The sequence below is a fragment of the Centruroides vittatus genome, unplaced genomic scaffold, assembly GCF_030686945.1.
Source record: "Centruroides vittatus isolate TY-2023 unplaced genomic scaffold, ASM3068694v2 contig_2104, whole genome shotgun sequence".
Lineage (NCBI taxonomy): Eukaryota > Metazoa > Arthropoda > Arachnida > Scorpiones > Buthidae > Centruroides > Centruroides vittatus.
Genome location: NW_027121305.1, coordinates 1,180,130 through 1,201,370, shown reverse-complemented (window position 1 = coordinate 1,201,370; position 21,241 = coordinate 1,180,130). Strand labels below are relative to the sequence as shown.

At 29.3% G+C, this 21,241-nt stretch overlaps 1 protein-coding gene across 3 annotated transcripts in view; it reads left to right on the top strand.

The window, feature by feature from the left end:
* Window positions 1-21,241, top strand: part of Ziz (dedicator of cytokinesis protein Ziz) — a 90,750-nt gene that overhangs the window by 53,697 nt on the left and 15,812 nt on the right. For 2 of the 3 annotated variants that reach the window (XM_067265135.1, XM_067265133.1), the window contains 12 exons: window positions 155-312; window positions 2,257-2,344; window positions 2,472-2,558; window positions 3,530-3,622; window positions 7,581-7,766; window positions 11,190-11,393; window positions 11,482-11,628; window positions 11,710-11,793; window positions 11,874-11,994; window positions 16,133-16,153; window positions 17,296-17,471; window positions 19,025-19,301. In XM_067265135.1, coding sequence (XP_067121236.1) covers window positions 155-312; window positions 2,257-2,344; window positions 2,472-2,558; window positions 3,530-3,622; window positions 7,581-7,766; window positions 11,190-11,393; window positions 11,482-11,628; window positions 11,710-11,793; window positions 11,874-11,994; window positions 16,133-16,153; window positions 17,296-17,471; window positions 19,025-19,301 — 1,642 coding nt within the window. The remainder of the gene's footprint in view (window positions 1-154; window positions 313-2,256; window positions 2,345-2,471; window positions 2,559-3,529; window positions 3,623-7,580; window positions 7,767-11,189; window positions 11,394-11,481; window positions 11,629-11,709; window positions 11,794-11,873; window positions 11,995-16,132; window positions 16,154-17,295; window positions 17,472-19,024; window positions 19,302-21,241) is intronic. The other variant, XM_067265134.1, reaches the window with a different exon arrangement.

The following is a 21,241-nucleotide window of genomic DNA, read 5'->3' as shown; positions in this document are numbered from 1 at the left end:
AGCCTTATTATAGCCAGATAATTCAGCAGATCATCTGGTTTAGTTATTTGACAATTTAAATAATCGTTTTCATCAATTAATTACTTGTTGTTTATGATAAACTCTGATATTAATTATATATATATATGTTTTTTAATTTACTTTTTATTTTAAGGTGAAAATTCGTCTTCCTCTATATCTTCAAGATAAACATCATTTGTTGTTTACATTTTATCATGTTAGTTGTCATCTACCAAAAGCTGCAAAGAAGAAAGAAGGTCCAATTGAGACTATAATCGGTTATTCCTGGTTGCCTTTACTTTTAAAGGGCAGGTAAAAAAATTCGTATTGTTAAAAAGGTTTCGTGCTCTGTTAATATTAATGGATAAAAGTCTAATTCTCAATAGTTGAGATTAGAGTTTGCAATTTTGCAAATTCCAGTCTAATTGTTGTCAAATTTTTTATATCTGCTTAATTTATTAAACTTTATTTTTTCTATTTTACAAAATTAAAAGTTAAGCTGTTATAGGTAAAAATAACACACAATATCTAATTTAAAAAAAAAATGCTAGTACTACTAATTTAAGAAGGTAGTTATATTTGACAAAATTTGAAATACAATAGGTCCCAGTTCATAACTTCTCATTAATACAACTAAATTTTTTAGTATGGTTGATGATTTGCTATATTTTTTTGTTGCCTATCTTTCTTTGGTATTATTGGGCTGCAGTTTGAAAAAATTGTAACTTATAAATTCCCATTGTTGTTCATCTACTGTCTGGAGGCCCCAATTTACTATATATGAACTTCCAATACGAACCAAAAGTCACATTATTTCAATTCAAAACTTGTTCTGAAAGCAGTTAATAGATGACTGGCACAACTCTGTTGTTAAAGGAAAAGTATGTTGTATAGGGCAAGCCACTAATTTGAGGTGGAGAGCATATATTTTAAATTAAATAAATTAAAAATATGATTAAAAATTACAGCCTAGCATTGTGATGATGTCACAATAAATGATTGCTCATTTAATTCAAATTTTATTTTTAGAAATAGAACATCAATTTATAATCTGTTTAGAGACCCCAAACTTTTAGAGTTAGGAGTACATTTGTTTCCCATAAAAGTGATGTTTACTGTAGCATAATACTAATATACAAAAACTGAAAACACAAAGATATAACATTCTTTTCTGTTTATATTCTAGTAGAAGGATATAAATAAAACTATAATTTATTGCTAGCAGTAATACATGCCTTGCTTAGGATAATAAAACTTTTAATATGATTTTCTAGTAGTTAACAAAGGCACATAGGAATCAACTAAATAGTTCTGTTTTTTTATTAGTGCATAGTCAGAGATTTTCAAAAGATACTCATACGTAATTAGGAATGATTAATGTTGTTAGTGAACATCTCAGTATACACTTGTGTGTCTTTTCATTAAAGATATAAATGAAAAGATTATATGAACTCGTGTTTTCGAACATTATACAGTTGTCCGTAGGAAAGTAAGACTTCTTCATTGCGAGCCATCAAAAGTTAATGTTTATCATTGAGGTTTGTTAATCAGCATGATGGAGCTAGGCTGAATAAGAACTGTAGTCTATTAAATCAAAAGGGCGCATTGGATTACATGAAGGGAACATGTGGTATAAAATCATCTCTCTTATAACAACCAGTGTGGTGTAAAGGAAAAGATGTTTGCAAGTTCTGTTTTGTTGTTAAGCAAAAAAAGCATTATTCCTGATTTTGGTTCCAGAGATGACATTTTAGCAGTTTTTAAACCACACCATCAGGATAAGAAGACCCTAGACACATACCTTACTTTTCCAGCAACTAAATCTAATAAAAACAAACATTTACAGCTTGCTTGAAATTTAAACAGAGATTCTATAATTTCTGTTTAAATTTTCTTCTGTAACCTTACAAAGGCTTTTTAAGGAGGCCGAAAACATTGTTTTGATTAAATTTAGTTACTGGAAAAGTGTGTAATATATGTCTAGCATCATCTTATACTGGAGAAGTTCCAGCTTAGATTGTTGTTGGCATTTCATAAAAAATTATTTTTTTTTAGATTTATTTAGATAGTTCTCTCTTAATTTCTGTAGCAAGTAGTCAGACGGACACACTTCAAAAAGCACGTTTAAATTTTTATGGCTAGTTTCTGAAAATTTTTACATTTTTCTTCATTGCTAGATAAATCATATATTTATTAGACACTAGATTTTATTTAAATTGCATTTTATTGATATTAAACTAAATTTTTTATTTCTAGGTTAAATATATCTGAACATGTATTACCAGTATCATCTCATTTACCTCCTGGGTATTTATCATTTCAACCATTAGGCTTGGGAAAAGGAGTATGATATATTTGTAATTGATTAATGAAATTTTGAAGTAAAAAATAAAAATAATAATAATAATAATACTTAATTGAAATGTAATATTAAATATTGGATGAAATCTCTATAAGGATATCTTTTACAGTTTAGTGGACCTGAAATTCGTTGGGTCGAAAATGGGAAAGAACTTTTCAAAGTCGATCTGAAGTTAATTTCTACTGTTTATTGTAAGGTAACAATTTTATGATAACTACTGTGAATTTAATTGTGTGCGTGAAAAATATAAATAATTAATAGTTACAATAGTAACAACTATAAAACTATTTACTGCCAGATATAAACACACACTAATAAGAAGCCAGAACCGGTCTACTTTAAAAGACACCTTTCACATCCTCACCGGCACCATTAAATGTTCAAATTGTATCTGTTAAACCCGATGCTTGCTCCTAAAAGTGGCCGAAAACAATTGTTTTAATGAAAGACTGGTGCCAGTAAAAGTCTGAAAGGTGTCTTTTAATATATAAACACATATTTGTTCACATTTTATTTTATTTATTTTTATAAATATATAGGATAAGTCACACAGCCGAAAACACTTAATATTTTTAAAGCGAAACGGAAATACAAAAGCCATTTCTTTTTTAACTGAATTAAACTGAAACTTGATAATTGCAGTATGTTTTTATGCAATTGAATATATGAAAGAAAGTGAATGCAATTTGCAGTATAGCATTATCATCAATACTTTGATATGGATCACAGAAGAAACTTTATCCAGTGCAAAGTTATAAGTTCTTTTATCACATAATGTATGGCAAATCATGCATCTCTATGATAATTCCTGACATACAAAGAGAGTATCATTTATCTATTAAATTTTCCCTAGTAATGTTTGTTTGAAGTTTTTTAGATAACATATTTAAGTGATTCAATTGCATAAATCTTTTGTTTTCTAAAGACTTGACATCTTTGATTCTCTTTACTGTTTATACATAAATCATTTTAAAGTGAAACGATTTCAATAATAATCAAAATCTCTGTACATATATAAGTTAATGTTTTTATACTTTCTAAAACAAAAATGTTATTTCATGATTTAATAATAAATTGATAAATTTGGATCGTGATTTTTTATTTAAAATAAAATAATAGAAATTAGTTAAATTTAATATATATATATTCGTTTATTTAATTTAATAGGATCAACATTTACATAACTTCTTTATGCTGTGTCAAAAGCTTTTGGAAGCAAAAATACCTGCTCCTAATACTGAAATAAATACATCTTTAAAAGTAAGAATAATGTTTTTTTCCCACTTTTATATAATATTGATTAATTTAATAAATTTAAATTTATTATTCAATGAAACGTTTTTATATTGTTTATGAAAATTTTTGCAGATTGTCAGTCTTTGTATTACTAAAAGATCACTTGGATGCATTGTGTCAAACAGTGGTTTTAGTTGACTCCATAGTTATTTATTTTAAATGTATTTATTTAAATTTTACAATTAAAACTTGATTATGTATAAGCAAAACTCGTTCGCCTTATATACAGTAATAAGTTATAAATTACAGTTTTATATTTTTGATTTTATAGTAACACAAATTATTGTAGATATGTAATCTTAAGAAGAATTGGGTTGTTCGGAAAGTTCGTAGCGATTTTTAAGAGAAATAAAAGAAATTGTTTTAAAACTAAAAATACACTTTTATTCCATTATGTATGCGCCATTGTTTTTAATGACGTGTTGCCATCTGTGGGGGAGCTTCATGATATCCTCTTCGTAGAACTTTCTAGTTTTTCCCGTGAAAAACTGATCCACGTGGTTTTTGCAAGCTTCCAAACTATCAAGGTTTTTATCATGAAGGGAATTTTGCAGAGAACGGAATAAATGGTAGTCTGACGGGGCAAGGTCGGGTGAGTAAGGGGGATGGGGTAAAACATCCCAGCCTAGTTCCAATAATTTTTGGCATGTTCGTAAAGACGCGTGAGGTCTGGCATTATCTTGGTGAAACACAATGCCTTTTCTATTGGCCAGTTCCGGACGTTTTTCTTTAATTGCCACGTTCAGCTTATCCAATTGGGGACAATACTTATCAGAATCAATTGTTTGATTCTGTGGAAGCAGCTCGTAGAACAGGATTCCTTTCCAGTCCCACCAGACAGTGAGCATGACCTTCTTTGGATGAAGACCGGCCTTTGGAGTTTTTAATGGTGATTCATTTTTCTTACCCCACGATCGTTTTCGGCTGATGTTGTTATAAACGATCCACTTTTCATCACCTGTCACTAAACGCTTCAGAAAAGGGTCATTTTCATTTTGTCTTTCAAGAGAATCACAAATGGAGATGCGATCCAGTAAGTTTTTTTCCGTTAAGTCGTGAGGTATCCAAATGTCATAACGATTCACGTATCCGAGCTTCTTTAGATGTTGAAATACAGTACTGTTTGAGACTTCACTATGTCTGCAATCTCTCGAGTTGTGTAATGAGGGTTTTCATCCAATAATGCTTTGATCTGGTCCTCTTCAATAACAGGAGGTCTTCCTGAGCGAGGAGCATCTTCAAGGCTGAAATTACCCGTTTTAAATTTTGCAAACCACTTCCGAACAGTTGATTCTGAAACAGCATTCCCATCATAAACATCACATATCTTTTTTGCTGTTTGTACAGCATTTTTGCGTTTACGAAAAAAGAAAAGAAACAAGTGTTGATAATGCACGTTGTTCGCATCCATTTTTGCAATGAGACAAATTAAATGCTATTTGAATAATTGTAACGGTTTTTTTGTAACGGACGCATCTCAAGGTCATTTATCGTAATATTCATTGGTTTGTACAATTCTAATCATTTTTGCGTCAATCGGTGTCTCAACTGTCGGCTATCAAAAATCGCTACAAACTTTCCGAACAACCCAATATGTTTTAAATTTTTTAGCCCGAATTCAGTGATTCCTGTAGAAATTCAAAAAATTTTACTATTTGTTTCACCACTTCTAAATTTTTTCTACATTAGTAGTTTTCCTTTTCATGACTAAAATTTAGGTGCAGTTTGAAGCAAGTCTCACCTAGTGAATTAGAAACTTGTAATCAAAGGTTTTGGTTTTGTAGAAAGAAATACATGCATCAGACACTTGTACTATAAGTAACAAATCATAGCTTATAGCTTAATCAATAAAAATGAAATTATATTAGTCAACTTCTTGTCCTTTATGTAAATGCAATAATTTAACTTGTCACAAAGACATGCTTATATTAGATCTTTTTCCTTGATAACAAGTCTTAATATAAGTAAGTCTTTGTAGATGAGTTAAATTACTAAATAATGAAATTAAATAAAAGCTATAAAACAAAGTCAGGGTGATGTCCTATGCACTGGGCTGTCTGAAATATACATTATACCACGGGAAGTAAGTTTCTTTGCGTGTTTCTTGTGTATTCCAGAAAGTGCACTCGCAGTTTGGGAGTATTGAAAACAAAATTGAAAAGTTTAGTTTCATTTTTGTTTGTCATTTTGTTTTATAAAATATTATAATTTTATTTTTGTGGAAAGCTTTGCAGCATTATTAAATCACCATGTTGTGGCCTTTCATGGAAGATAAATCACATACTTTGATTGGAAATGGTTGTTTGAATAATAATGTGATGACAACATTGTGTAGTTAATTTTTCTGGCACAAATTAATTGTTATTTATTTATACTGGATGGAGCTGGTTAATTTTTAGTTTTGTTATTACTATGAAAAATGAATATTATAAATCATATAATTTTTCAAAATAATTGCATATAATTGCTAACTTTCTCAATTTTTGTAAACTTGTATTGTCATAAGAAAAGAACTTTACTTTAAAGTCTAAAACATATTATTATATTGAATACATAAATTCATAATTACACTTTCCAAAAGAATAAATTTTGCAATAAAGTTTCAGCAACCTTCCCCCATTTTTGATGCTTGCTCATGAATAGAGATTCATAATGTAGGTATTGCCATGTGTATAGGTATATGGCAGAAACCCTGCAAATTATAAAATAAAACTAAATACAACAATAATCTCTGCTTTTACAACTTTATTTTATTTTTGGAAGTCATTATCAAATAAGTGACTATAAATTAACCTCTAATGCATTTTTGGCTCAACAGTATTATCTGTAATAAATATAAAATATAAATATGACTTTACAAAGTTAGAACTTTGTCTTGTCTTTACTTCCGCCATTCACACCATCAGCAGTCCTTTAGAATTCACAGTCTCTCGGAGACGACCTTTCTTTTGAAGCTACTGCTTCCGTAAAAGAATGTAAAACAGGTAAAAAGCGTCCTCTGGTGTTATTGCCACAGTTAAAATATCACATTTCTAAATAAAAAGTAAATACAGAACATGGACAGCGGAAGTAAAGACAAGATAAAGTTCTAACTTTGTAAAGTCGTATTTATATTTTATATTTATTAAATGTGAATAACGCCGGCCATGTTCTGTATTTACTTTTTATTTAGTATCTGTATTCAATGTTTAATTTCAGGTAGCTAACTGTTTAAATTTACCAAAAAGGAACATTTTCATTCTGTTTTAGGACAGATTCAGCTTCCTAACAAATGTTATAGAGCCTGCACACAATGTATTTTACATTTTAAAAACATTTGTTATAACTTTATACATAATGTACCAGTATAAGTTTTTACATTAGAAGTTTATTTTATAAAATTGTGGAACCAATCACATTTGATTCTTTATTGACATCATTGCATCGTTATGTTACACAAATCCAAATAAGATCGGGCTTGTTTGTCGGCCATATTCTTTTTGCTTCAATATGTATGTTTGCAATCTTGCTTCTAGTTATCATCTATTTACTTTTTAATGTGATAACTGCAGGAGATAACAAAGTAAGAACCTCAATAGTATCCATGTTTGTTATATTTTTACAGCATGATGGCTTAGATGCACGAATGCCATCTAGTGTTTTGTTTATAATTATAATGTCTGGTAAATATAATGTAAAATACATTGTACACAAACTCTGTATTGTTATCTACCTGAAATTAAACATTGAATACAGATAATATATAATCAAAAAATATTGCAAACATTACATAATTTAATGGTTTTCTAATAAATTTTAATTTTACGAAACAATATATCTTAAGAATAATTTATTTTAATAAATTTAATTACTTATTATTTCAATTCTAAAATCTTATTTTAAATATTTTACGAATCACTTTTTCTTTTTTTTTTTTTTTTAGGCTCTACATGCTGTAGATATGACTATAATAATTAATTTTCTGCCAACTGTCCTCAATCAGCTTATCCAGCTTTTAGTTTTTACCAATAGTGAAGATATTGCATTAAATACTGTTAGAGTTCTTATACATATAGTTCAAGGTATCCATGAGGCAGAAAGAGGAAGTATATTAAGATCTTACTTACAGGTACTTATGTCTTAATTAAGAATTAAAAATTTTGATTATAAGCTTTGTCAAATTAACCTGTTAACATTTATTATATATTTTTTTTTTTTTTCTCACATATTCATATATTCAAATGTTGCTTTAAACCAGGATTGGCAAACCTACGGCATGTTGGGAGAAGCCATGGCACTCAACATATCATACAATTTTGGTTTATCGCCTGTTTTTTCAGTCATTTCTTCTGTTTGCCATCTGATCATCCATTTTCCCATCAGATCCTTTACATTTATTTTAATTAAAGTCTACTCATTTCATTTCTTTAAATATCATTTTTCAAAGTTTAAAACTTTAGGACTCGTAAACATTTTTAAAGATAATTATGATTACTATATGGTGTGTAGACTCAAAATGGTTTGCCATCCCTGCTTTACATACTTCTGCTTCTGCACTTACACTCAAACTTGTTTTTGTGTGATTTGTTTTGTGCGGTATACTAATTTGATTGAAATTCATATACCGCACAAAACAAATCGTACAAATAAAAAATCGCACAAGAACAGGTTTGAGTGTACTATGAGAAATAAAAATTTTAAAAACAAACTGGATATAGGTAACATTAATAAAAGGAAAGCTGTATTTTAGAACAGCAAAAAAATCTGTACATTCTTGCTCTTATCTAAGGTGTGAGTTTGAGATAACATTCACAAACCTTCTCTGCCACTATAATTCTTCCTTTTTTTAATCTCAAACCATGTTTTACCTTCTCTTTCTACTACTATTTTGATCTGATTACCATCTAATCTGTGTCTATCCTATCTTGTTCTTGAGAGTTTTGTTTAAGGAGTAGGCTTGGGTGTTCTTTCTTTGTCAAGCAAAAAGTTCTTAATTTATGCTGAACTGTGAAATTTTTAAGTATAAATTAACCAAAGATTTTATTAATTCCAAAGATTCCAAAACATTATACAGGAAATCCTCATTAATTTAAACTTGGACAATTCAAAATTCCTTCACTTCATAACTGTACTATTTGTTCTTGCTGGGGGTATAGAAATTTACATGTTAAGGAATTTGGTTAGTTCGAAATTTGAAAATTCTGAACTGTGATATGCGTATGTTAACTCACTTGTTTAGATCGAAGTGCCTCCATACTATAAAACAACGACTCTAATCCGGTCAACATGGTTTTGTTTTTACAGTAACACATTTTCAGGTGTCACCTCATTCACAGAATACCCCTTTTTTCTCTTTTCTCATAAAATACAGCTTGGGGATTTTAGGATCGCAAGATTGGGCTACAAGTACCAGATTGAGATATTTGAAGAGATCTATGCTACTACATTTGGGCATCTTACTAGTTTGGGCCACTTTAAAAATAATTTGGGCTACATTTTGAGGAATTTGCTTTACCTTTTATAAAACTGATCTGGTGACCTGTGAGGTTCTCACCGGACATATGCTGTTTACCTGCAGTTTATTTATATAACTATTATTACTTTTTAATTAACGAAAATAGATAGTTTTGTAGCTGAATTCCATTTGCTTAATAAATTACATCAGTTACATGGCATTTTACATACTGTTCAGAAATTGTAAATCTTGGATTGTTTGAAACTCAATAATTTGAAGTAGTGATTATTTTGTCCCTTGAATTTTGAACTATTGCGGATTTCTTGTACTTCAATACATTTAAACACATTTTACTTAACGAATATATTTTTTAATTTTAACAAATAGTACGAGGGTCATTCTAAAAGTAAAGAACGTTTGTCTCTCTAGATATTTTTGTTTAAGATAATGAAACAAAACTTATTTTACAACACACATGATACCTATTTTTCTGCGTAGTCGCCATACAAACTTAAACATTTGTCATAGCGTATCACCAGCTTTTCTACGCCTTTTGCACACTCAGTTACCACCAAGTTCTTGAACCAGTCATTAACGGCCTCTTTCAGCTTGTTGTCACTTCCATAGTGTTTCCCAGTCGAAAAAGTCTTCAATTTGGAAAAAAGATGGTAATCACTCGGAGCCAAGTCCGGGCTACAAGGAAAATGTTCAAAAACTTCCATTTAAACTGCAGAAGCAAGATGCATCTGCATGCTGCTGCGTTGATGAAGAACTTGCTTCTGCAGTTTAAATGGAAGTTTTTGAACATTTTCCTTGTAGCCCAGACTTGGCTCCGAGTGATTACCATCTTTTTTCCAAATTGAAGACTTTTTCGACTGGGAAACACTATGGAAGTGACAACAAACTGAAAGAGGCCGTTAATGACTGGTTCAAGAACTTGGCGGTAACTGAGTGTGCAAAAGGCGTAGAAAAGCTGGTGATACGCTATGACAAATGTTTAAGTTTGTATGGCGACTACGCAGAAAAATAGGTATCATGTATGTTGTAAAATAAGTTTTGTTTCATTATCTTAAACAAAAATATCTAGAGAGACAAACGTTCTTTACTTTTAGAATGACCCTCGTATAATATTCTATTTTAATCATATTTTCATAAATTATAAACTCATTTCATTTTGTTTGGAAATTTTCAAATATTGTTTTATTTTCAATAAGCAATTGTTTATTGTGACATCGTCATAATGCTATGTTTCAATTTTTAATCATACACTTAATTTATTTAATTTACTGTATATGTTCTCATATTAGTCATGTCTTGCCCCTGTAAATTATACGCTTCCTGATAACAACAATGTCATGCCGGTCATCTATGTAACTCCATTCGGGGAAAAATTTTGAATTGAATTCGTAACTTGTAGTCTAGACCGGAAGTTTATATACAGTTAATCAGGGCTTCCTGTTCCTAAGCTTTCCACTTCTGCTTTCAACTTTCATCTATCTTTTATCACCATTCTTGAGATTGAGGAAGGAAAGACAACAGACGAATGATAGTGGGAATTTATACGTATACAATTTTTTCAAATTTCAGTCCAAATAAAGAATTTGAGTTCTATATTCATTTTATACATAACAGGAGACTGACCTGTCAAATAAAGTAAAAACGTTTATTTAATTATTATATCTTTGCAGGATTAAAGTACAAGTTGACCATCATTAATCTGGCATCATTGTGACATGTAGGGTGCCAGATTACTGATGGTTAGATTAGAATACGCTTAACCCAACAGCTAACCAATTGCAAATAAATGATTTTCTGTATGAAACACTATGAATTTTGCTTGTTGACTATTAAAAAATTTGTTCCTCTTCATCTGTTTATTAGTTTAGCTTAAATTGAATGACACTGACTTAATTAAATAGTTATTATTAAAACATATTACAGTAGACCTCCCATATAGCACGGAATGTATCTACCGTGTTATAGGGGGGGGTCTACTGTACTATTTAAAAATAATTTAACATTAGAGATACATAAAATTAATTTTCGAATTTAATACTTTAAATCTTCAGAAATATTTATAATATATTTTTTTTGTAGTATGTATTTGTTGCAGAAAACCTCACTCAATATAACAAAGGCACGACAGTTCACGAGAAACTAGCAAAATATTTGGCAATTACTCTGAGGCCCGCAAACACCGACTTTTTAGTCATTAATAGCTTTTTGAAACATTCCTGGTTCTTCTTTCAACTTTTAACAAAATCAATGGGTCAACATCTGTTAGCATCAGGAAGAATAAAGGTTTAAGTTTAAATAAATTTATTGTTTATATTTTTATTTTAAAACAGAAATTTTGAACATTAAAGAAAATTTTATAACCAAAAACTAGATGCATCGTCATGAACGATTTCCCGCAGATTATCAGTATCGCATCCAGAGTTTGTTACAAGTCATGGTATCGCACATATTTCAGAAATATCAAGAAATTCCATTAGAAACTAAACATGCTAATCAAAGTTTAGCTCATTTTATTAAGGTAATTTTTAAAATTAATTACTACTATTGATAGGTTTTTATTTTTTTATGTTATTTATACACAAATGACATTAATTTTTAGAGAAGTTTTACCTACATGGATCGGGGATTTGTTTTTAAATTAATTAATTTCTACTTAGAGAAATACTGTTCGGAAGATATACAGGTAAGAAAATTTTTAATTTATCAATATTAAATTATTTATTCTTGAAAATAACTGTAATTGATCATGGTAACTTTTTACAGGTGCTACATGAATATAAGTTTGAATTTCTTGAAATAATTTGTTCTCACGAACATTTTATTGCTTTGAATCTTCCTATTTTGCATAGGACTATAATCAGAGGTCACACAAAAAATATAAAAGGTATTTTTACATTTATTGATCTAATATTGTAATTAAATAAAAGCTTTAATTTATATGATTTGTATTGATTACAAGAAATTTTAATCTTTTAAATAATATACACAAAATTATAATTGACAAATCACTGAAAATTCATAATTACAGATGCCATGCATTGAACAGCTTTTATAAACATGATTTGATACACAAAAAGCAACATTTTAACAAGTCTTGTTGTTATATTAGTAGTTTTTAATGCAAGAGAATACAAAAAAATAAATAAATCACTTATGTATGCTAAGTAATCCAAGTCATATACAACTTTAAAAACTCATATCTCTGTGAATTTCAATCCTATATATATATATATTTGAGTTTTTAAAGTTGCATAAAATGTTTATTTATTTAAGTATAAACATTTTATGCAAATGTGCTCATATTAATGAAATGTAAAGCTTTAGATATAGAAAGTACCACAATCCTTTTTGCCAATAATTGTACTGTGATTGGACAAGAAGGAGAAGGGACATTTTGGATCAAAGTTTCCATGTAGGCAACAAACAATTACAAAGATAAACAGATAAAAATTGTTTTTTTTTTTTTTTTTAATTCTAAAGTAACTGTAGATTTATAGCAAATAAGGTGTATGGTAAAAATATAAGACCACTCCAATATTTTGGAAAATAAATTTTTATCATGCTTAAACAAAAAACTAGTGACTGAAATAATTATGTAATTACATCATTTTTTCTTATGTTTCCATTGATTGACTATAAGTATAAAGCAGCACCTTTATCGGATATTCTAGCAGACACCACTAGATTGCAGTAGGTTCTGTATCAAGAGCTTTAATGAAATGGCCTTAACTCTGCAATTTAATTCTGCCTTTAGCATCCTGCTTTTTAAAGTCATTTTTATGATATTGCAATGTCCTCTGTTGTTAAATAATACTGCCTAGCAGCATAAATTATGAATAAAATTTACATTAAATGTTTGTATTCCACAGAAAATCCCACATCATTTTGAATATTTCTATGAAAACTGCATATGTTTAAGATTGATATTTACTGAGAGAGAAATTTTTAAACTTGTGCCCGACTGGATTGCCTCTATTTAACATAATTTCTGTAAATAGAATATAAAACCCTTCAAATATTTTGTTCTGTTGACATTTCTAAACTAATATTTTTTTGTTTTATTTAAGTTCTTAAGAATGTTTCTTACAAATTTGCTACTGATATATTAAAGATAAGTAAATTTACTTAAAAAATATTAACATGTAAATAACGAATAAAAAAAGTTTATTAATATTAATAGAATGAAACATTCGAAGAGTTTTACATTTTATTTATAGCTTCAATTTTAAGTTAAATGTAATATTAATTTTTTTAAATTAAGCTGAATTTTTTATACACACATTTCTTCACAGTTCTTTAAATATAACTTTCTAACAGTATCATTTAATACAGTAAAAACAGAAATCAAAAGGACTAAGACAAATTCGGCAGAATTAAGATTATCACTAATTTAATATCGACTGCATTATTCAGGTATCCATTTCGGTTCCTCTTTCTTTTGCCATTTCTTAATAAGTACAGATCCAGCAGACACTTATAAATAATGTTGCACTATTTTACTAATAAAACTCATTTATTAAATTATCTTTAAATTTAATAAACTGTTTTTGCTGCAAACAAAGATTTTCGTGTGAATTTTGAATATTAATAAATGAGTTTTTTGGTGAAATAGTGCATCATTGTTTATAAGTGTTTCCTGGATCCACACTCATACTTATTAGAAAACAGCAAAGAAACAGGAACCGAAATGGATACCTGATTAATACAGTCAGTATTAAATTAGTGATATTCTAATTATTTCGAATAATTACTTATAAAAATTATTTCCAGTAAAATATAAACATCTTTACTGAACCCCACACATTATAATAAATCTACTACAACTGCCGTATGAAATTTGGCTAAATAACGGCTATAATAATTATAAATTTACAAATGAATTTGACCCTAGAGGGTGGCATTAGGCACCATTTCATATTAAATTTAATAATTATAATTTAATTAAATAATTTCAGATTAAACTGGAAGAATAGAATTGGCCCGGAGCAGGACTCGAACCCACAACTACTGCTTACCATACAGATGCATTGCCAGTTATGCTACATGGACATCCAGTCCAATCTCCGGATCTTCCAGTATATTTAACATTACAATATAACCGTAATTGGTTACTACGGTGCCAAGTGAGGACACATTCGGTGTCCTTATCCGGTAAACTTGCGTATTGTATATAGTTTATATCATAATGTTAAATATACTGGAAGAGGAATCAGACTGGAAGTCTTGGTAGTGTAACTGGAAGTACAGTACATCCACGCAGTAGGTGGCAGTTGCAGGTTTGAGTCCTGCTCCGGGCCAATTCTTTTCTTCCAGTTTAATCTAAAATTATTTAATTAAATTATAATTATTAAATTTAATATGAGATGGTACCTAACTCCTCCCTCTAGAGTCAAATTCATTTGTAATTTATAATTATTATAGCCGTTATTTAATTCAATCTCATATGGCAGTTGTAGTAGATTTAATTCGAATTAAGATTGTTTGAAATAATTTTTTGCATTTGTATTTTGTTATGTTACTTTTTTTTTATTTAAAGACTTATCTTTCATATAAATATTTATTAATAATTGTATAAAAGACAAATCTCTGAAATTATCAAATATTTTACTTTGCTACAGATAGAAAAATGAAAATTAGATTAGGAAATCATTAATTTTTGTTTAGCCTCTCAGACAAACAAAGTTATCATCTGTTAATAATTCTAATATATAAAGAATTTGAATTAAAATTATTCTTACTTAGTAATTCTGTATATTTTTAATATGGATTCGCATCATTTAAAGAGTATTTTATATAAAAAATGAGTTGTTTATAGTATTGTATCTTTAAACATTTACTACTAGTTTTAACAAAAGTAATTTTAAAAAGAAAAATTATTTATTACATATTACATAGTCTGTTATAATCTGTCTCTGAAAAACATGACTGCTTTATGTTTTATGGTTGTTGGTGTGGTATATTTTTATCGATACCATACCATAATCATATTGATTGATTGGTTGATAAGTTGAGTTCTGTCTGATGATTTCATGTTATCAGTAAGTATACTTTCAGAAAATTTATTACATCTGTTTCAATATTATTGTTGATATGCATATAAATATACATATAAATTTAAAAGCCATCAGAGAGTTTCATAAAAATCCAGTACAGTTTAAGTATAAATTACTGATTATTAATGTAAGATTACAGTCAGTGAAATGGCCACTAAGCAAGGTTAATATAGGATAGGTTGGAATCCAATTTAAACTCTAATATTGAGTTACAACACCAATTGGGTACTGGAATAATACAGCAATAAACACATCTATCAAAGAGCCTTTGAATTTCAGCAAGATTTAATTTAAAATAAAACTTTTGGACTAACGCTTTCAATCTACAAATGGAGATTGTCTTTAGGTCCATATATGTCTCCAGATTGAAGTATTTCATCATCGAATATATGGACCCAAAGATCTCCATTGCTCTTCGATAGACACATTTATTGCAAACTCATAATTCGTCATAAGAAATGGTGTGCCAGGGCATCATTCCATATCCCTCACCCGTGCCGACCAGTCGTGCTATTTGGATCTTCCTATAATATACGGAATTGCGGCTGATCACTTATGCCGACACCTCGCATTTTAACTAGTCAATCAATCTGTTTATATATATGATCCATTCACTTTGTTTACAGAATCACACTGAACCTATTACCCAATATTTTATAACTAACAATAATCGTTTATATTAAACCAAGAAAAAAAAAAGAAATATTTATCTACCACAAAATATATTTTATCTAATTTTTAAGTATAACTTATTGTACTTAAATGTCTTTGATTTATTAATAATTATAGTTTTAGTTTCTCGGACAATAAAAAATGTTCTACTTTTTTGTTTGCTAATTATTAAAATTTTCGTTTATTTAATTAAATTTTTATCATTAAAATTCTGGTTTTATTATTTATCTACTTTTTATTTTTTTTAACAAAATATTTGACGATTTAAAATATTTATAAAATTTTTTCTTGGTATAGATTCCAATGATGATATGGCTGGTAAGTGACTGCCCGTGTAAAGTATTGCAGTCATTTTACTCCGTATGTCAAAGGGCTTGCATTACATTTGCATGTATATTGGTTTCTAATAATAATAATTAATTTTTCGTATTCTCTTATGGGGCTTTGGAGCAGTTTCTATACTAAAAAAAAATTGCAATTTTTGAAAAGTATACTTTGATTGAACATTGATTTGCATGAATTTTAAGGGAAATTTTAACACCTGCTTGGATGGACTGCCTTTTTATTTGCATGTTTAAAAAACTACAACAATGTGTGTGTGGTGTGCGTGCGTGTGTTTTTATACAATATATTTTAGTTATCATACTTTGATATTATTTTTTAAAGTTTTATCATATTTTCCATCCTGTAAGATGCATTTTTTTCCAATAATCTATCTCAAATATTTATCCTGTATCTAATAAGTGTACAGTAACATTGAGATATGTTCAAGATGTTGCGGATAATGACTTATAATAAAACTTAAACGTTTCGATTTTGATACAGAAACACTAGATATTTGATAAAAGATGTCTTTTTGCGGACTCCACATTAGAATTATATTTCTTAGTTTCTCGGAAATGTCGTGCTACTCTTTCCTAAATAATTTTTATGCTCACCAGTAGTCAAGTGGCTAAAACCACCAGACACTGGTAGTTGGTCATGGTTTATGACTCACCGATGGGCTAGTCATGTGGAGTTTTCCAGGTTTTCTTCACATTAGTAACACCTAAACAGAGGCCAGTTCCATAGAAAGTCCTCCCGGGATGCATTACCTTCTTGGCACATCGTCCGTGTGTTGTGTTTCCGCATACAAATAAACAAATCCAAGTAATTTTTATTAATTTATGGGTGACGTCTTGTAAGATGGAAAATATGGTAAATAAAACCGAGTGTTTATAAGCCATTTATATACACATAGATAACTTTTATGATGTCAAATAGTTATTAACAATTTATTTTCTTAATAAATAAAGTTATTTTTGTTTCCTTAATTATATATTCAAAATTTTTACTAAATTGCATACGTTTTTATTTGGAATATTAATAAATTTTGCTCTTATTCTTTCTTTTTTTAATTGTGCAGTTTTTATGATTTCTATGTATATTTTTATAATGCAAACATTTTCTCGTTAACTCAGATTACGAGCAGGAATATTGGCTTTCAGAACAATTTTGTCAACATCACTTTTTAATCGGGATTCTTCTGCAAGAAATCAAAGCGTCCATGATGGATCCTCACATAAGAAAAATTGCCATTTTGGTTCTTTGCAATTTATTAGCCAAACATTCTTTTGACGATCGATACCAAGGAAGGGTAATCTGCATATTTTGTATTATTTTAATATAAATTATAATTACTTTTAGTACATTTATTGGTTTTTACTGCATACACAGACCATAGTATTTAATTGTATAATGTTTAAAAAGCATGTAATGTTTATTTTCTTGCTAAGTAAAAATTACAAATTTCTTCCTATGTATTGTTCTGAAGCTGGAACACTTTATTGTATATTACACAGCTGAATCAAGTTAAGAAGGGTTTTTACAACAATAATGGTTTTGTAATGACTAATTGAATAGTCTTTCAGAATCAAAATATGTTTTTTTTTTCTGTTTTACTTCATTCAGCACATCATTTGTGCATGTAGTTGATTTTAAAAGTGTTAACTAGTTAACAGTTCGGTAACATTCTCATTTTTCAGTGTTATCTGCAAGTGCACTATTGGTGATATATTAATTCACAGCTGTTATTTCTGTAAGATCTGAACTCACAATTACATGTAGTAAAGGCAATTTTTTTTGCTAGCATTTTTGACCAAGTTGATTTGACTTACTTAGCTGTTCTTCATGCTGTATGTAGCTCGTAGTAACTGTGTGAAAAATGTTTCCACTTATTACAGGCTCTCAAAAAACTGTTGCGGTAGATTGCTGCCTTAAGCATGCAATTGCATACAGTTTTTCTTTATTGTCACACATTTGAAAGCATGACATCATTTTATATGATGTCATGAGATCTTTTGTGATTGCTGCATATGGTAGTCATAACTGTTTGTCATCTATGCATGATGTAATGATATGTGCTGTCTGCAAGTCATTATGACTTTAAACTCTTGTCTCTGTAAATGACCTAGAGTGCTATGACCTTTAAAAAATTTTTTCGTGTACATTTCATGCCTGAAAATACAGAAGTCTGATGGGAGGGCTGAGATACTTCTCAAGAGGACCAGAAAAAAGACTTTTCTGGTTTTCCTGAGAAACACCTCCCATCATTTATTTTTAATTGAATTAATTTTACATTAGTTGATGTTATCACAAAGTTTGAAGGGTCCTCTAAACAAATGTTAAACACTATTTTTGCTTTTTGCTTTATAAAAGCAAAAATCCTTTTTGGATTTCTTTCAGTCAGCAAAAACAAGTACTAATATAGGGTCGTAGGTCTGTAGGTAAAAGTGAAGTGGCATAAAGTGAGCTTCATAAAGCAGGAAATACATGTACACTGAATTTTGTATGGGAATCAATCAATAAACCACTGACAATATTTTCAAAATAATATATTAAAAATTTATTTTTAAATATATATGGTATATAATTCTTTTTTTGTCAGTAATTAACTGATTAGCCCTTAACATCATGAAGCCATTTGGATGGCTCATAAAGTTAAGATGTCAAGCTTAAAATTTGATCTAGGTTTAAACTAGACTCCATAATTTATTATTTATCAGTTTGACTGAAGATAATACTTTTATATCTGTTTTTGTGATTTAATCTGAATTTAGTTTTTATTTATATGTGGATTAAATTGTAGCTTGATAGCTTTTTTAATTATTTAAATGCTTTCGTCAATTGAAATATATGATTTTTCTTTAGTCACAACAAGCTCGCGTTGCCTCTCTTTATCTTCCACTTATTCCGATAATAATGGATAATACGAAATTACTTGATACCGGTGAGATTGCGTCTCCTTCCATGCACAAATTGAATGGAGTCGACGAATTGTTTTCTGAAGTTGTTCCGAGTACTTCGTCGTACGTTTCTACACCAGTTTCCAAAAGTAACACTCTGATTGCCGAACCTTTAATTCTGCCTACGATCAGCGGAAGGACTAACAGAGATTCGACTTACTTTACATTTATTTCCGGACAAGGTAAATTAAAGGTTAATCATTAATCAATTTATTTAGAGTAAATATTTACAAGTGAACATGTTCGGGCATATTTTCGGACTAATATTTACTTTTGGGAAACTAGAGTTGTGAATTATTCTTATATCTGAAACTATATTCAAAAATTTCCTGACGATGCATGTTAATCCAAACTTTATGTTTGTTTACAATTATTCTAAATAAAATAAAAGTTTTTGAAATACTTATGGAGTTTAACGTGAATAAATTTCTGCAATTTGCCATTATAAGGTTGATGTGTCTGGGAGCAAAGATAAGGTTGAAAGTCTGGTAGCATAATTGGTAACATTCCCATTCCATATACATAGGCTGTTCTTATTTTCAAGTTCCGATGGTCCATAAAAAAAAAAGACAAGTGTAAATAATAAAATGAATTTATTACCAAAAGTTAGGTACAAACATTGTTACTTTTCAATATAATCACCATGAAGATTGAGGCATTTGTCATATCTGTGGACGAGTTTTTCCATCCCATTGTCATACAATGTTGCTGCCAGTGAATTGAGATGGACTTAATAACGTTGTTTTGAAGATTCATCGTTAGTCTCGAACCTCTGCCCTCCTAGTCTTACTCGAATTTATATTTTCAGTTCAGGGAAGAGGTGGAAGTCTTCACACATTAAAGGTGTGTGAAGACTTCCACCTAGCTTGGAACTTTTTAAATACCCAGCATATAGCCCCGATTAGTGCGGAGTGACTTCCACCTCTTTCCTGAACTGAAAACATGGCTAGGAGGGCAGAGGTTTGAGACTAACGATGATCTTCAAAACAATGTTGTTAAGGTCATCTCAATTCACTGGCAGCAACATTCTATGACAATGGGATGGAAAAGCTCATCCACAGATATGACAAATTCTTCAATCTTTACGGTGATTATGTCGAAAAGTAACCATGTTTGTACCTAACTTTTGGTAATAAATTCATTTTATTATTTACACTTGTCTTTGTTTCACGGACCATTGGAGCTTGGGAAAAAATGCCCTCGTACATGAGTTTCAGGTTTAAGTCTTGTGCCGGGTAAATCTTTTCTTTCAATTCTTTAAATTATTTAATTAAATTCAAAAGATTAATCTCCAATTATTAATATTTGTATAATGGTAATATTACCATTTATATTTAGACAAAATTTTATAGCAATTAATTAATAATTACTATAAAATAATTAAAACTAGACAATCTGCCAAATTATTGTACTATAATAAGGCTAAGTTAATAATTAGGTATATAGTTATTTGTCTAGAGGTTAGCATTACTCCACTATCCTGTAATAATTTTAATTTAGAATTTCTGGAAGAAAAAAATCAGCCAGAGCCAGATTCAAACTGGCAGCTCCTGTATGCCGTGCAGATGCATTACTGGTTATGCTATCTGGACTCCATCCAATCTTTGCTTCCAGAGCTATTAATTTAGATATAAACATACAGGTCATGTTTAAACTTATATGTGGTAATAGGATTCAAACTTTCACTTGTAATATAATAAGGCTACAAGGCTGCACTGACTCACTCACTCACTAACATGCAATGTCTGAGCAGAGCAAACTTCTTACAGAAAAATGAAAGAGTGCATTTGAATGAGGATGCTATAAAAATTGAGGTCAAATATTTGTCTCTGAAAGATGTGAAAGTTTAATCCTCAACTCTTCATGGAATGTTGCAACATTTGCAAGACAATTAATTTAAGCATCATTTGCCTGTTTTCAATTTTTTTTTTATTTGATTTTTAAAATATTTATAACTATTTAATTAAAAATATATAAACTTTTGTACAACTGATATTTTTTAAAAGATTATTAAAAATGTAAGCACAGATATGAGAACATTATGAAGTGATGCAAACGTTAGAGCAGAGTCCTAAGTATATCATTTATTTGGCATTGCTTTAAATTGTATTTATCATTGAAA